Consider the following 17,534-nt stretch of genomic DNA (forward strand, 5'->3'; position numbering starts at 1 on the left):
TCCACTGAAGACCAGCTTGATGACCTAACAGCTGGTCTTGAGAAACCAGACCTCTCCTGGTCTTGAGAGTGTGTGTGCTTTTTTTCAGGTCAATCTCACTGAGCTGAAAGCCTTTCCCAACCCTCCAAATGCAGTTACCAACGTTACTGCAGCCGTGATGGTCCTTCTGGCTCCCCGGGGCAGAGTGCCAAAAGACCGGAGTTGGAAGGCAGCTAAAGTCTTCATGGGAAAGGTATCAGGCAGCCCGGCAACATGAAAATCCCGACAATTTCTCTGTTCAGTTCTGTGGTTATACTTGACAGCAGGGGTGGGGGAAGGATGGACTGGGACTTTGGGATTAGCAGATAAGAACTATTATATATATAGATTGGATAAACAACAAAGTCCTACTGTATAGCACAGGGAACTATATTCCATGTCCTGTGATTAAGCAAAATGGAAAAGAATACGAAAAGAATGTATATATACGTATAACTGAGTCACTTTGCTGTTCAGCAGAAATTAACACAACATTGTAAATCAACTATACTTCAAAAAAATAAATTTTTGAAAAAACATACAATTTGAGGAGAGAGAGGAAAGCTATAAAATTCCCAACTGCTAAAAAAAAAAAATCATCTTCATATTTGCTAAGTGTAATCTGCTGTATGTTCTCTAGACTTAGAATTTCTGTTTGCCAAGTTGGAGGTTAGCGTAGGGTTGTAGCACACCTAAGTCAGCACCAGCAGCCGTTGGAAGGGTGCTAATTATTTTCAAAATTATTAAAGCAGTTAAGTGTAGGAGGGAGAAAATTACATGGATGTCTTATGCTGGAAAAATGTTACTAATGTACACGAAGGTGAAGCAAAGGGATTTTGGGGTATGTGTTTTTCTTTTTCTTTTCTTCAACATGTGAATGCCTCCTGTGCAGGGACTGAATATTTTACCCTGGGATAGAAGGGATTTTAAAAGTGTCCATTGCTAATTCTAACTTTATACGCTAAACATTGAAAAAGTCAAACCAATTTTGCCTTTTAATGTGAGTCCTAAAAGCTGATTTTAACTTTTGATCTTGGAATTTTCTCTGCCACCCAAATGGCTCATTGCAATAAGTCTTTTTGCCTTACAGGTGGATGATTTTTTGCAAGCGTTAATTAACTATGACAAAGAGCACATTCCAGAGAACTGTCTAAAAGTGGTGAATGAACAGTATTTGAAAGACCCGGAGTTCAACCCAAACCTGATTCGGACCAAATCTTTTGCAGCAGCTGGTCTCTGTGCCTGGGTCATCAACATCATTAAGTTCTATGAGGTATATCAGTTGTGATCAGATGGTTTACGGGTGTTATTCAGGAAGGGCTGTACATATATTAATTTCTAGGCCAGCAAAAAATGTAAAATAATTTAACATTATCTGAATAAGATAAAGTTCTAAGAATGAGACATGAAAGTGTCAGATTAAACAGAATTCTCTACAGGAGGATATTTGAAATGTTGGAAACTATCTTTTTTTAGGGTAGAGTGAGTAGCTTTTTTTTTTACTTAACTAATTGATTTATTTTATTTTTGGCTGTGTTGGATCTTTGTTGCTGCATGCAGGCTGTCTTTAGTTGCGGTGAGAGGGGCTACTGTTCGTTGCGGTGCATGGGCTTCTCATTGCGGTGGCTTCTCTTGCTGTGGAGCACGGGCTCTAGGCCTGCGGACTTCAGTAGTTGTGGCACGCGGGCTCAGTAACTGTGGCTCGTGGGCTCTAGAGCGCAGGCTCAGTAGTTGCGGCCCACGGGCTTAGTTGCTCCATGGCATTTGGGATCTTCCTGGACCAGGGTTCAACCGCATGTGCCCTGCCTTGGCAGGCAGATTCTTAACCACTGCACCACCAGGGAAGCCCGAGTGAGTAGCTTCTTTAGATCAAATAGCAGCAATTAATTTGATTTGATTAGATAAAAGCATGTTGGGTAGATTAATTATATTTATTAATTATATTTATTTATCAAATACTTGTCCGTCAGTTATGTCCCAAGAACTTTGCAAAGGGCTAGATGTAAAAAGGGAACAGTACATGGCCCTCCACTGGGAGGAACTGTCTCCTTTTTGTCTTGGAAGGTTGTGTGTTATACCCAAAGATGGAATTGCTGAGGAAATGCCAGTGTCATTCCCAGAATGATTTTCAGAAAATTGGATTATGTCCTTTACACGGGAGACCCACAGGAATAGGACCCTGTCAGTCTCTCCATCTCTTTAGTGGAAGCCTGTATCAGGCAAGACTGCAGACAGATCACAGCTGATGGACAGCCTCTCCCCATAATGACACACCTGACCGCTGTGCTGGCCTCACATCCTAGGTGAAAAGATGAGCCCAGAGCTAGACCGTGGCTGTGTTCTGTGTCATTTTGCTATAAAATAGGAAATAAAATTTAATTTCCTTTCTCTCTCCCCAACAGGAGAATAATTGATCCACTCAAATGCTTAAACCACTCATTCAAATAACATTTAAGGTGGCCAGGAACTTAGAAAAGAAAGTGTTGTTAATACTGGGTGAGGACATCTCCCACATTCCTTTCTGGGTTCAGAGAATTTCTCTACACAGCTTTTCTGCCTTAAAGTCTAGACCTGATCCCACCTTCAGGTGTAGTTCCTATACACTACAATTTCTGATGATATGAGGATTATCTCCAAATTTTATGAAAAACTAATTTTAGTATCTTAATGGTATTTGACGTGTATAGCATTTTATGCAAGTGCTTGTAACTCTAATGTCCAGAATAAATGAATAAACAGTAGAAAGCTTAGAGGACTTGGTAGGCTGGGTGGATTTTTGTTCTGCCATTAGGTAGTACCATGGCTAAGAATAAACACCAAATTTCTAGGTCACATAGAGATTTTAATTGTAAAGCTTCCAGCAAACGTAAGACTGAATGATTACTTGTCTTTGCCATCTTTATTACCTCGTGAAATAACCCCCACGTGGCTTTTCAGGTCTACTGTGATGTGGAGCCCAGACGGCAAGCGTTAGCCCAAGCAAACTTAGAACTGGCTGCAGCTACTGAAAAACTAGAGGCTATCAGGAAAAAGCTGGCGGTAAGTGCAGACTCTAACGCTGAAGAAGTTCCCGAGACATGGAACCCCTCCCCGCCTTAGGATCCCACTTTCAGAGAGGACCACCTCGGAGACCTACCAAACAGGAAGGAATTTGACCGTTCATGGATGTATTCCTTTATATTCTCCTTCAGTACATATTCCGTATCTGCTGTATGCTGGACACTGAGCTGGAAAAGTGGGAACTTTGATGGTTTCTGCACTTAAGAAACTTTGCAAGCGTTAATTAACTATGTAGCGTTAATAAACTTTGCAAGCGTTAATTAACTATGTATTAATTAAGTAGAAAGAGTGTAGCCCACAGTGATTAAAAAGCAAGGATTCTGGAACCAAAGTGCCTGGGTTTATATCCAGGCTCCAGTATTTACTGTTTTGCCCTGCACGAGTTAGTTAACCTCTCTGAGCCTCTTTTTTCTCAACTGTGAAGGAGGTATTATAATAGCATCCACTTCTTAGGATCGTGAGGATAAAATGACAGTAGTTAATTTAGAATTTAGTAATCAATATGAATTCATATTGAGAATTTAGTAATCAATATGAATTCATATTGAGAATTTCGCATGGTGCCTGGCATATAGTAAGTGCTTAGAAAACACTAACTACAAAGATTATCACCATGACTGTTTTTACAAATATATAACCAGTCATTGTAGTCCAGTGTTATAAGTATATATGTGACTATATCTAGAGTGCAGTAGGAGTGCCAGAAAAGAGCCCAGAGAAATTAGAGAAAGTTTTATAATGAAGGTGTACTTGACAGGAGCTGTGAAAATTACTTGCAAGTCACCAGGATAACTAGGTCAGGAAAGGTATTCCTGGTAAAGAATGAAAAAAAGAGGGAAGAAGCAGTTGGTAGACTTGAAGAGTCCTAGTAGGCCAGATGCCGAAGATGGGGGTTTGGGGGAAGGTTAGGAATAGCAGGAAGTAATGGTGAGCAAAAGCAAAAGGTGAGCAAAAGCCTTCTCTGCCTTTCGTGCTGCAGAATTTAAATTTCATCTGACCTGTGGTATTGGGCGTTGGAAAGATCTTAGTACGTTAATGACTCACTTTTCATCGACTGAATGGAAGCTGGAGGGAGGGGGTCTAGCTGCAGAAAGACAAACTAGAAGCACTGCAGTGGGTCCTGTTAGGGCCTCAGCTAAGGCAGGAGCAGCCACAGTGGAGCCGGCGAGATAGATTCAAGGCTGCTGACAGGATAGAGAGGGAGGGGGAGGCGTACAGAATAGAGATGATGAGTTAGAGGTGCCTGACAAGGTAGCATGCAGTAATGCAGTCAGAGCGATAAGGCTATGTAACCCTGGCAACTTAGGGAAATCCTCAGAGCTTCAGTTTCTTAACTGTAACATAGTGATAGTAACAGCTAACTCTCAAGGTGGGCATTTGTGATTTGGGGCTCCCCAGAATCCAGTCCTACCTACTTTGGGTGAAAACAGCCTGGTTTATCTCTGGGGAATTATCTTTCCTCATTGGATACACTCAGGTAGGACTTTGACCAAGTGTACCTTTTCCTGTCATGGCTGATGACTAGGTATGTGGTCCAAGTTTTGCCGATTTGATTCCCCGCCTGCCCGCCACCCCTGGCTCTAGAATTTGAATCATCAGCCAAAGACTAAAACTGAAAACAGAGTTCATGCATTGTAGAGACAGTGTCCAGTTGAAACTTTCCAAGAGTTGCTATTCCCAAGTCTCCCTGGAGCTCCGGGAGCCCATGTGTAGTTCTTTGCCTTTCGCTTCCTTGGAAGAGCTCCCTCATTTTGAGGAAGTTCCCTTCAGCCTAAATTAGCTGGAGATGGTTTCTGTTGCTTCCCACCTATAAATTCTGGTGGATCGAGATGCTATTCAGTGTGCTGTACACAGTCGATGCTTCATAAATGTTCGTTCCCACTCTCTTTGTGTAGAAAACCCAAGTGAAGATGTTCGGGGTCAGAACTAGAGTTTGAAAGAGAAGCCTGGCTCAGCAACATAGATTTGGGAGTCGCTGGCGTGAAGATCATGTGTGTAGAGAGGTTGTCCGATGGGAGTGCGAAGAATAAGGAGCAGTGGGAACTGAGGGCAGACCTGAAGGAGGATGCTCCCATCTTGGAGGAAATCCTGCCATGGGTCTCTGAGCAGGTGAACTCCGCCATCACCGCACCTGGGCTCTGGTGCTCACAGTGGCCAGGCAGCCAAGCCCAGCTTCTTATAGAACAGGACTTGAACTTGGCCTGATTATGTCTGGGGCCACTACTGTCAACAACGACGACAGCTGATTTAGACAAATTTAGGAAAAACATATTAATTTTATTAAATTTAGCTTCATTCATTGGTCAAAGCTCTCACTGTTAACTTGACTAAGACCTTTAGAAAAATGTTGTCATCTATTATTAATGGCTTTATGTAAATATTAGAAGCAAGTTAATGTTCATGGAAAAGTGATGAGAATGCTCATGTGTGATTCTAAAGTTAAGACTTTCTGTGGTTGTGGAACTAGTCATCTTTTGGACACAGCCTGCAACGAGCTGAAAAGAACTGCTCATCTCAGTTGATTTCAAAGACCAATGGTAGAAGCAGAGGTTCTTATATTAATAAGCTGCAAAACTAAGTTTGCAGACACAGAGAAAAGAAGACAGAGTAACAATAGCAATGTCTTTATGTAGATTGGTCCCTTCCATCCCCCTTCCAAGAATGGATTTCCAGAGAGTAGTTATTAATGCAACAGAATCTCTGGCTGCATTTTCCTCCAACATTCAGTTAGATGGTAGTAATGTGTCAGTGTTCATATCCTGGTTGTTGTTTTTTGTTTTTTTTAATTTATTTATTTACTTATGGCTGTGTTGGGTCTTCGTTTCTGTGCGAGGGCTTTCTCTAGTTGTGGCAAGCGGGGGCCACTCTTCATCACGGTGCACGGGCCTCTCACTATTGTGGCCTCTCTTGTTGTGGAGCACGGGCTCCAGACGCGCAGGCTCAGTAGTTGTGGCTTACGGGCCCAGTTGCTCCGCGGCATGTGGGATCTTCCCAGACCAGGGCTCGAACCCGTGTCCCCTGCACTGGCAGGCAGATTCTCAACCACTGCGCCACCAGGGAAGCCCCCATGTCCTGGTTTTGATGGTTATATTGTGGTTGTATAGGAGAATGCCCTTTGTAGGAAATACACTACGCCCTGAAGTAAAAAAAAAAGTCTCTATGAAGACTGGTCATGCCAAAGTCAACGACAAACTCTGCATAGATTCTTTCTGTTGGTACACAGTCAAATCAAGGTTTGAGCCCAGGTGAAATGATGTTTTTTGCTAGCTTTGCTTTCACCTCCTTCAGCCTCTCTTTTTTCCTCCCTCATGGGCTTTCCCTCCTTCTTGTCTTATGCCTCCTGTTGCCATCTCACCTGGAAAAGCAGGGCTGTGTCTCTCAGCACTTATGCTGTGATGGAAATGCATTTGTTAACCAGTATTAGTCTCTTTGTTTTTGTTCTTTCAAGTCTTTATCTCTAGTTTCAGACTAAAAGATGGCCTCATATTGAAGGTTGAGTAGAAAAAAACAAACTGCTGAGCTGGAGGGGAAAAAAGGCCATCTTGTCTTTCAAACATACAGGGCCTACGAATGGCCATGAAAAAGTCCAAATTCGGTCTCTTTAGGGTAGTGTTTCTTAAAGTGTGTTCTCTCGACCGTAGCAGCATCAGTGTTGCCTGGGAACTTGTTAGATATACAGACTCTCAGATCCACCTCAGACACACTGAATGAGGAACTCAGGCAGGGAGGCCAGGAATCTGGGTTTGATCAAACCCTCCAGGTGGTTCTGATGCACACTTAAGTTGGAGAACACTGGTTTTTAGGGTGTCTGGTGGGCTGAGGTGTTCGGGCTAAGCCCCTCCTTCCTCACTCCATTTACTTCTAGAACCTGAAACGCCAGGGCCTGTCAGGAACTGTGAAGGGACCAAGATTTTACCCTACTCACAGGCTGCCAGGTTACCTGCCACAGTTTCATAGATGCCAGCAGAAGACGTGAGACACGGGATGCGTGGGTCAGAGAGCAGAGGACTTTGTTACCCATAGCACGGCAAGCAGCGTGAGCCTCGTGCGTGCCTCAGCTCCCTTGTCTGCCATTTCCCGTGGGAGTGACGCACAGTGGACCAGCTGAGGCTGTTCACAGTGGGTTTGTGTCACAGCTGAGAAATCCCAAGCTTAGAAAATGCCCCATATAAAGAAGGCAGCGAGTAAAGCTGCCCAACCTTTGCCCCACAGGGAAACATCTCTTTAGTGTTCTGGTCAGGAAGCAAATCTGTCCTCTGCCCCTGAAAGAAACACTGTCTCTATTTCCTAAGCCTATTTGCTGTGCAAACGTCTTGCAGAAGATAGTCCAGAACAAGAGCTGTCAATGCCTCTTCACAAGAGGCAGAGAAACAAGTGCGAGAGCCTGTGGTCTCCCAAGACCCAGCTCCCCGTCCCAACTTTACGAAAGGAACCAGTATAAGAGTTTATACCTTAGTTCTATGTATATTTAGGTCAACCCTATGAATTGGGTAACATTATTGTTTCCATTTTTTAGATGATGAAAGTGAGGCATGGAGAGCTTAAGTAGACAGCCCACCCTGAGGCTGCTTAGCTGATAGCAGAGTCCAAATACGAACTTGGGTGTCTGATACCAGAGTTTACATGAGCTTCTGTGTTTTATAAAACCACAAGTACTTTCAATCACCTAAAATATACCTCCAGGTATTATTCATTTTTACCTGACTTCTAACCGTTAATGTGTAATATCTCCTCCCATTTCTCATAAATTTGACCTATTTCGGCTGTAAACCTTAAATATGATGCACACTTTTTTCTTTTTTAATTAATGATATAAATTAAATAATAATGTAATAATTGGGTCCTTGACAAATAGCGGCAGTCTCTAAATTATAAATATGGTACGTACTACAAGTTTACTTATTAAAGTCTCTTGGAACTTTGCATGTATTTACAAAAACAATGTTATAAATCTTACTTAGGGTTGTTAGAACTTGCAGGTAGCAAGATGATATAGTAAGGAGTCTCCTAAGTACTTGATATCTTAGTCAAGGCTTTTTTGGCTATACATAATAGAAACCCACATAGCAAACCTTCAGCCAAAAAGGAGACCAGGATGACTCATGGAACTCTGAGGTAAAAAAGTGTATGACTAGGTCTCAGGAGGCATGAGATCCAGGAAATGGGAAGCTGCCGGGAACGTGTTTAGGGCTGTGTGACTTCTCACTGTGCTATCTTTTCATTCTTTCTTGTTCTCAGGAATGGTTTCCCCTGCTTTCCCATGGCCCTGGTGGAAGATGGTCACTCTCTAAATGAAGCCCTCCAAAACGTACACATCTTCCTGGGTCTTACGATGCTAAAGACAGTGACATACCTCTGAGTTTCAGTCCCAAGTTTCCAGAAGAGAAAATCTGGTTGGCCAAGCCAGGTCAGGTTGCTGAGGTCTAAAGGGGCTCTTTGTCGCCTGAGTTATAGACCACTGAGAAGTGGAAAGAGAGTCAGTAGGTGGAGACCCAGAAGATGCCCGTCATCCCTAACAAAGATGGAGGGTGAGGTGTAGGCACAAGAGAGGGGACAGGGCACGCAGGGTGTGCTTGAGTCAGCAGGGCACATCCACTCACCCTGGTCGCTGTCTACACTCTGCCCAGTGCAGGAGGAAGGCGAGAAAACTGCCTGGTAGCCCTGATACATTTCTTCCCTAATGTGTGTGCTCTCAGGGGCGAAGGTCAAAGGAGGGAAAGAGGCTCATTTCATTTACCTTCAGGTCGTAGGTGTTTCAAGACGATTGTAATGTTTGCACTTTATCTACAAATAGCTCATGAGTTAATTTTGACTCTTGTTGTAGGATTTGGATCGAAATCTGAGCAGACTCACAGCTTCATTTGAAAAAGCAATAGCCAAGAAAGTCCGGTGTCAAGAAGAGGTGAACCAAACCAACAAAACTATCGAACTGGCTAACAGACTTGTCAAGGAACTTGAGGCAAGTTATCCTTTTCTTCCAAAATTCTAACTGAAATATTCAGAATCAGCTTTGGGGGATTTTATCTTTATTTGTGGTCAATAAGGACTAACTAAACATGGAATCAACAACAAAGGGGAATAATCATCATTCACACAGTAGTTCTAGCTTACCGAAAGGAATAAGTGATGGATTCTGTGTGTTTTTCAGGGTATAGCCATGGACTCAGTGGTTTTCCTAAGATCTGTTATAAACTCAGGGCAGCTGTTAGATAACAGAGGTCTGAATCTTTTAGTACACATTTGCAATTGAGTTCTACCAATAAGACATTACCTCAAGCTAAGCCTGCTTGGTTTATTGGTTTTCTTTGACATCTTTTTACAGGTGACTGATACGCTAATGTTAATAGTTATTCCATTAAATAAAGATTTTTAAAATCTCATTAACTTTCTCTACTTGGAACATGAGTGGTAGAAAAACATATGGCCCTTGACATCAGTAAGTCACAGATCTTTTTGCTCTCCCATGTCTAATATATTCAGACAGTGGAATAGTATTTGACCATAAAAAGGATTGAATTACTGATACATGCTGCAATGTGGACTAACCTTGAAATATCATGCTCAGTAAAAGAAGGCAGACACAAAAGGCCACATGTTTTATGATTCCATGTATAGTAAATGGCCAGAATAGGTAAATCTATAGAGACAGAAAGTAGATTGGTGGTTGCCAGGGGTTGGGCAAGGGGGCAGGAGTTTGGGAGTGACTGCTAATGGGAATAGAGTTTCTCTATTGTGTGAGGGAAACATTTTAAAATTACTAGGGATGATGGCACGGATCTGTGAATATATTAAAAACCACGCAGTTGAATACTTGAAAGAATGAATTTCATGATATGTGACTTAAATCTCAATAAAACTGTTATTTTTCATTTAAGTGCTACCTAAAAATATGGAACTGCACTATTAGAAATGCATTTACTAGTATTTTTTTGAGGATCTATGTTCATCAGTGATATTGGCCTGTAGTTTTCTTTCTTTGTGACATGTTTCTCTGGTTTTGGTATCAGGGTGATGGTGGCCTCATAGAATGAGTTGGGGAGTGTTCCTCGCTCTGCTGTATTTTGGAAGAGTTTGAGAAGGATAGGGGTTAGCTCTTCTCTAAATGTTTGATAGAAGTCACCTGTGAAGCCATCTGGTCCTGGACTTTTGTTTATTGGAAGATTTTTAATCACAGTCTCAATTTCAGTGCTTGTGATTGGTCTATTTATATTTTCTTTTTCTTCCTGGTTCAGTCTTAGAAGGTTGTGCTTTTCTAAGAATTTGTCCATTTCTTCCAGGTTGTCCATTTTATTGGCATAGAGTTGCTTGTAGTAATCTCTCCTGATCCTTTGTACTTCTGCAGTGTTAATTGTTACTTCTCCTTTTTCATTTCTAATTCTATTGATTGCAGTCTTCTCCCTTTTTTTTCTTGATGAGTCTGGCTAATGGTTTAACAATTTTGTTTATCTTCTCAAATAACCAGCTTTTAGTTTTATTGATCTTTGCTATCGTTTCCTTCATTTCTTTTTCATTTATTTCTGATCTGATCTTCATGATTTCTTTCCTCCTGCTAACTTTGGGAGATTTTTTGTTCTTCCTTCTCTAATTGCTTTAGGTGTAAGGTTAGGTTGTTTATTTGAGATGTTTCTTGTCTCTTGAGGTAGGATTGTATCGCTATAAACTACCCTCTTAGAATGGCTTTAGCTGCATCCCATAGGTTTTGGGTCATCATGTTTTCATTGTCATTTGTTTCTAGGTAGTTTTTGATTTCCTCTTTGATTTCTTCAGTGATCTCTTGGTTATTTAATAGCGTATTGTTTAGCATCCATGTGTTTGTATTTTTTAAGATTTTTTTTCCTGTAATTGATATCTAGTCTCATAGCATTGTGGTCAGAAAAGATACTTGATACGATTTCAATTTTCTTAAATTTACCAGGGCTTGATTTGTGACCTGAGATATGATCTATCCTGGAGAATGTTCCATGAGCACTTGAGAAGAAAGTGTATTCTGTTGTTTTTGGATGGAATGTCCTATAAATATCAATTAAGTCCATCTTGTTTAATGTATCATTTAAAGCTTGTGTTTCCTTATTGATTTTCACTTTGGATGATCTGTCCATCGGTGAAAGTGGGGTGTTAAAAGTCCCCTACTATGATTGTGTTACTGTCAATTTCCCCTTTTATGCTGGAGAGGGTGTGGAGAAAAAGGAACCCTCTTGCACTGTTGGTGGGAATGTAAATTCATACAGCCACTATGGAGAACAGTATGGAGGTTCCTTAAAAAAAATAAAAATAGAACTACCATACGACCCAGCAATCCCACTACTAGGCATATACCCTGAGAAAACCATAATTCAGAAAGAGACATGTACCACAATGTTCATTGTAGCTCTATTTACAATAGCCAGGACATGGAAGCAACGTAAGTGTCCAGTGACAGATGACTGGATAAAGAAGATGTGGCACATATATACAATGGAATATTACTCAGCCATAAGAAGAAACGAAATTGAGTTATTTCTAGTGAGGTGGATGGACCTAGAGTCTGTCATACAGAATGAAGTAAGTCAGAAAGAGAAAAAGAAATACTGTATGCTAACACATATATATGGAATCTAAGAAAAAAAACAATTAATGGTTCTGAATAACCTAGGGGCAGGACAGGAATAAAGACGCAGTCGTAGAGAATCGACTTGAGGACGCGGGGAGTGGGAAGGGTAAGCTGGGACGAAGTGAGAGAGTGGAATATATATATATACACTACCAAATGTAAAAGAGATAGCTAGTGGGAAGCAGCCACATAGCACAGGGAGATCAGCTCCGTGCTTTGTGACCACCTAGAGGGGTGGGATAGGGAAGGTGGGAGGGAGATGCAAGAGGAAGGAGATATGGGGATATATGTATATATATAGCTGATTCACTTTGTTATAAAGCAGAAACTAACACACCCTTGTAAAGCAGTTATACTCCGATAAACATGGTAAAAAAATAAAATTAAAATTAAAAAAAAGAAATGCATTTGGCTGAAGGTGATAGAAAAGTTGATTTACAGTGGCTTAAACAAATGGGAGTTTTTCACATATTAAAAAAATTCCAGAGGTAGACCATTATCAGTGTTGATTCAGGTAATTAGTGATCAGACCCCTAATCTCTGTACAGCCTTCTGCTGCTCCATACTTAGCATGTGTCCATTCACCCTCACGCATGTTGCAGCCTGGTCACCGATGGATGCTACACCTTTAGATTCAGGCAAGAGAGAAGAATCTGTAGCAGCTGGATTCTTCTCCTTTCATAACAAAAACTGAAGTTTTCCTGGCAACCCCTTAAGCAAACTTAACTAAAGCACTTAACTTTCTTTAGCCAGAACTAGAGTGACCACACCTAGCTGCAAAGAAGGCAGGGAAACTGAGAAATGGGGTGATCATAATCAGCTTAGCCAGTCACAGTTCATCCCAGGGGGCTGGACACATTAACCCTCATTTCAGAATCAGAGTTCTCTTACAAAGAAAGAAGGGAGAAATGTAAGGTACAATGGGTGGGGCTGGGTGATAGCCTTATTTCTTATAAATAGAGTAGACTTTTAAAAATCTAATTTAGGGCTTCCCTGGTGGTGCAGTGGTTGAGAGTCCGCCTGCCGACGCAGGGGACGCGGGTTCGTGCCCCGGTCCGGGAAGATCCCACATGCGCGGAGCGGCTGGGCCCGTGAGCCATGGCCACTGAGCCTGCGCGTCTGGAGCCTGTGCCCCGCAACGGGAGAGGCCACAGCAGTGAGAGGTCCGCGTACCGCAAAAAAAAAAAAAAAAAAAAAATTAAGTCCATTCATGTTACCACTCTCTCAGAATTCCCAGGTAACTAATTGTCTCACTCAAAGTACAGTCCAAAGGTTTTACGTGGCCTACAGGGCCCTCCGTGCTCTGGCTCCTGGACACCTCTGTCCTTGCTTCTGCCACCTTCCCTCTGGCTCCATCTTCACTCTTCCTCACCCTGCAAGTCACTCTCCTACCTCATAATCGTTGCCTTTTTCCTCCGTGTGGCTCCCGCACTTCTTTCAGATGTCTGCTAAAAGTTCTCCTTATCACACGGTTTTCCCTGACCTCCCTATGTTAAACAGCATTCACCTTGCCCCCCGCATACACACACACACACACACACACACACACACACACACACACACACACACACACACACACACACACACACACACACACACACAGCCACACACACACAAACCTGTAGCTCTTTCCACTTCCTCTGCTTTATTATTTTTTGATAGCATTTACGATCACATGGCCCACGCTTGTATATGTGCATATATGAACACATATACTTTTTTGTGGTCTTTTTCCCCTAACTAAAATATAAGCTCTCAAGAGCAGGAACGTCATTTGTTTTCTGCACTGCTTGATCCCAGGCATATAGAATGGTCCCTGGCACATCGTAGGTTCCAATATGTATTTGTTAAATGAATGAATAGGTGAGTTTTGGGAGCCTCCTGTGTTGAAAAAACATTCTGGAGCCCTTTGAAGACTCATTTTTCTTAGATCAGTTGAGAAATTCCACAGCTTCTAGTGGAGTTTATACCCACTTCCATTCAAAGTGATAAGATCTAGGCAGTTTGAAGTGTTTACGGTTTACGAGGTACCTGAGGAAAAGAAAAAGTGCCGCTGAATTAGACTTACTTGAAGTAGAGAATGTCTGAAAGTTTTATCAAGGTAAAAACAGGCTTTACCTTGTATCTCTAGCACACAACAGTGTCTTCCAAAGGTTTTATTTATTCATGATGATTTAGAAAAGGAGAGGAAAAAATGGTTGAATAATGTTAACTAACAAAAAAAATACATATATGTGTGTGTGTATATAATATATATATTTTAAAGGATTAATTGAAAATGTCAGACCTTTTCCTTTGAGGATAAATTCTTTCTGACTAGAACAGGAGACAGTTAACCTCTGAAAAACACCAAGACTGATGATTTTGTCTATATAGCATTGACCTGGAAGCTATAGTCTCAACCATTCAGACTAATAAATCAGGCAATTTATATTTAATCATTAAGTAGCTCTGGAGCTGAACAGCTGTTCAAAATTAGAAATGGGTCACCCCAGCCAGGATGACATTACAGGCAATCTATAATGCATTAGAATAAAATTATAGTGATTTTTAACTGTCTAGAAATTTATTACAGGACATGTTCCAACTCTTAAACCCTTGTTAGCCAGTGTCAGTAATGATTTATGTTGCGTGGGTGGTATAGTGAAATTATTGACGATTTCAATCGCCGGTAAGTCTATGTTTAGTAAATCTTCAAATTTCAAAGCTGTTTTGGAGAATGAGGTGGGTGCCCTTTATTGTTTATCATCTACTAACCAAAGACAACAAAAGTGGAGGGAAAGCAAATGAGAGATTCTTCTTCAAAATTAATGGATATATTATCTGTAGCTGAAGAAGGAAAGTAATAAATTCTATAAAGAGGGCAAGGGAGTTGAAGTTCTCTAGTGTGTAATTATAGAGCTAACTTGGGGTGATCTTTATCGAGCAAAGCAGATTATCTTAAAATAGCTTTCATAACCATTGTCACCTGCTAGTTTCATTACCTCAGTGTTAGGGGTATTGTGATGGCTTGCAGAGAACTGGCGTTGCACTCTGCTCTGACATACATTGTTTTTGCTTTCTGTGGTCTGTCTCTCCTCTTTGATGAGTAAAGCTAAATTCCACAGGGTTCTTCATTGCTTGTACTATCAGTTTGCTGGGTGTTTTTTTCAGTTCCTATTAATTTACATGTTCTTAGAATGTGGTATTAAATTTTAGCATGCATTGAAACCAAATGAATTAGTGAAGTATTCTGCAGTTCAGTCAATCCATAGATACTCATTGCAGTTTTAGTCAAATCCAATATTAAGGGATCCACATACTTAACCCGGAAATCAGATTTTAAATGGCTAGCCAACTAGATATAAGGATTTGAACAGCATTCCCCGAGCATACTGTCTTCAGAGCTAGTGAAGTCCTCCTGGTTTCCATCTTTTTTACATGGGCTGTAAGTTCTTTCACTGATTGAGCGATTATACTATAAAAATAACCTGAGTTTAGTAACTACCAGCACTATTCTTTAATTTACAGAATCCTTGTTAGGTGGCTCTTTAAACTTTGTTTTAATTAATTGACATAACTGGTGTTTGTCATTTTCCTTTTTTTGTAATCAGCCCATGGCCCAAATGTTTAAGATCATGTTTGCTTAGGGTGGTGTAGTAACATTGCTGAAAATCAGGAATGATGGAGAGCATCCAAGCTGCCATTAAAAATCCTAACATCACTCAGTCTTGGCCACAGCTCTTGGTCCTCTACTCCTAGAGGGAGAGGAGAGTGACTGTCAGCCTTTTAAGAAGGACCTCAGTCATAATTAGAGTTCGGGCATCCAACAAAAAGGAGATGTTAAAGATCTAATGTCATGTTGCCGTAAACTCCACTGAAGATACTATGAGAGCACCTTCATAATGATGGGTCACATGTATGAACGATTATCATGGTCATGCCATCCAGTCATGTTCTGTTCCTTCTCAAGGCTGTGCAGAGTGACCTAGACGTAAACTGAGGAATAAGGTAATTACTTTAAACGTTTCTTGAGTTGCTGCTCACCCTGCAGTTTCATCGGAGTAATCTTATCTTTCAGTCAGAGAAGATTCGCTGGGGTCAGTCTGTTCAGTCCTTCGAAGCTCAAGAGAAGACGCTCTGTGGAGATGTTCTCCTTATGGCGGCATATGTGTCTTACGTTGGATCCTTTACACAGCAGTATCGCCAGGAACTGGTAGACTGCAAGTGGGTTCCCTTTCTTCGACAGAAGGTAAGATCAGTTCCTAACCCTAGCCACACTTAGAAGCATCATACAGAAATTTCAGTAGTAAAAACAGTATATGTACCAGGCTTTTTTGTATCTCTGTAATCTCAACTGACTTGAAATTCTAGTATTGAAGGAGATGTTTCTTGTGTGTTGCAGTTTTTCTTATTTTAATGATGGTTTCAACCAGGAGATGGAAAATAGAAAAATTATTTGTATGAACCATAGAGATGTAGTTGGAAAACTGCTTTTAACAAAACTGTTAACTGAAATCAAAGTTATCATGTTAGCATATAGCATGAATCTTTTTGTTTTGTTAATAATACTACAGGCTATTTGTTGAAAATCTTTTTCATGACTACTTTCAGATGAAAAGTGTAGCACTTGTATATAAGTATAAAAATAGCTTATCCTCAATTTGAAAATTCAAACCCATAAGCAAAATGAAATCATAGATGAGGGAGATTTCAAGTCGTCTAGTTTAAGATCATCCTTGTACAAAGGAGAAAACTGAGACACGGAAGTTTAAATGACTTGATAAGGTCATAAATGATAGGAAACCAGGCCACTGTTTTCTAAGCTGCACTGTGTTATCTCACTTGATTAAAGTAGGTTTTTCACTTACATATCTAGCCCTTAAGAAATCCTAAATCTCTCTGTGTACTTGTGTTCTATGTTGGTAATTATGCCTCAATTTTCACAATAGTTGTTTTCATGACATAAATACATGCCAATGGAATTTCTGCAAATTAAAATTAAATATTGAATATTTTGGAGAAAGCTTGTTATTAAAGGCATCCCATAATTAATAATTGTAAAAGAAAAATCATTTTGTAACTAAATCATTTAATATATCTGTAGTATCAAGCCATATTTTTATATGGAAGATTTTTAAAAAGAGGTCATATGTATTACCCCCTGAATGTTCAGGGTTTTCTTTAAGTATTTCTGCCATAAAATATGCCTTTTATATAAGAGGATAAAGCGTTCTGGTAATTTTGTCCACCTCCTACTGCATTGTGACTTTCAGAAGGTGTCAGCTATCTAATTCTTCTCTCTTTTTCGTCAGTCTCATCTTCTCCAAACTTTAATCCTCTACATGGGTGTCTTGGTCTGGGTTGCCCTATGACTACTTCACATTGATGACTGTCCTCTTTTGTGGTCCTCTCTGCATTCTCCACCATCGATAAAGTTTTCTCATTCTTTCCACAATTATAGGGAAATTCATTTCCTGATGTACAAACTATTGAACGTCACATTGTCTTCTTATTGTTACAATTACTCTTCACTTTGGATCGTGTAATAGTATTAACGGCCTGAACTTAGGCTATCAGTCATTTTGCATTTTTTAAATTGAAAACTTGCCTTCTCAAATTTAAGTTTTAAAATTGAGTCTTGGGCTTCCCTGGTGGTGCAGTGGTTGAGAGTCTGCCTGCTGATGCAGGGGACACGGGTTCGTGCCCCGGTCTGGGAAGATCCCACATGCTGCGGAGCGGCTGGGCCCGTGAGCCATGGCCGCTGAGCCCTGCACATCCGGAGCCTGTGCTCCACAACGGGAGAGGCCACAGCAGTGAGAGGCCCGCGTACCGCAAAAAAAAAAAAAATTGAGTCTTAATTGCTGGTATTGCATTCTTTACTGTA

The 17,534-nt window shown here is 40.8% G+C and overlaps 1 protein-coding gene across 1 annotated transcript in view; it reads left to right on the plus strand.

The window, feature by feature from the left end:
• The window catches only part of DNAH11 (dynein axonemal heavy chain 11), a 315,752-nt gene that overhangs the window by 219,469 nt on the left and 78,749 nt on the right, over nucleotides 1-17,534 (plus strand). Inside the window, 5 exon segments of the mRNA XM_049714548.1 lie at nucleotides 89-232; nucleotides 1,109-1,291; nucleotides 2,956-3,057; nucleotides 8,903-9,041; nucleotides 15,733-15,899. Coding sequence (XP_049570505.1) covers nucleotides 89-232; nucleotides 1,109-1,291; nucleotides 2,956-3,057; nucleotides 8,903-9,041; nucleotides 15,733-15,899 — 735 coding nt within the window.

Source organism: Orcinus orca, chromosome 9 (assembly GCF_937001465.1).
Source record: "Orcinus orca chromosome 9, mOrcOrc1.1, whole genome shotgun sequence".
Classification (NCBI taxonomy): Eukaryota; Metazoa; Chordata; class Mammalia; order Artiodactyla; family Delphinidae; genus Orcinus; species Orcinus orca.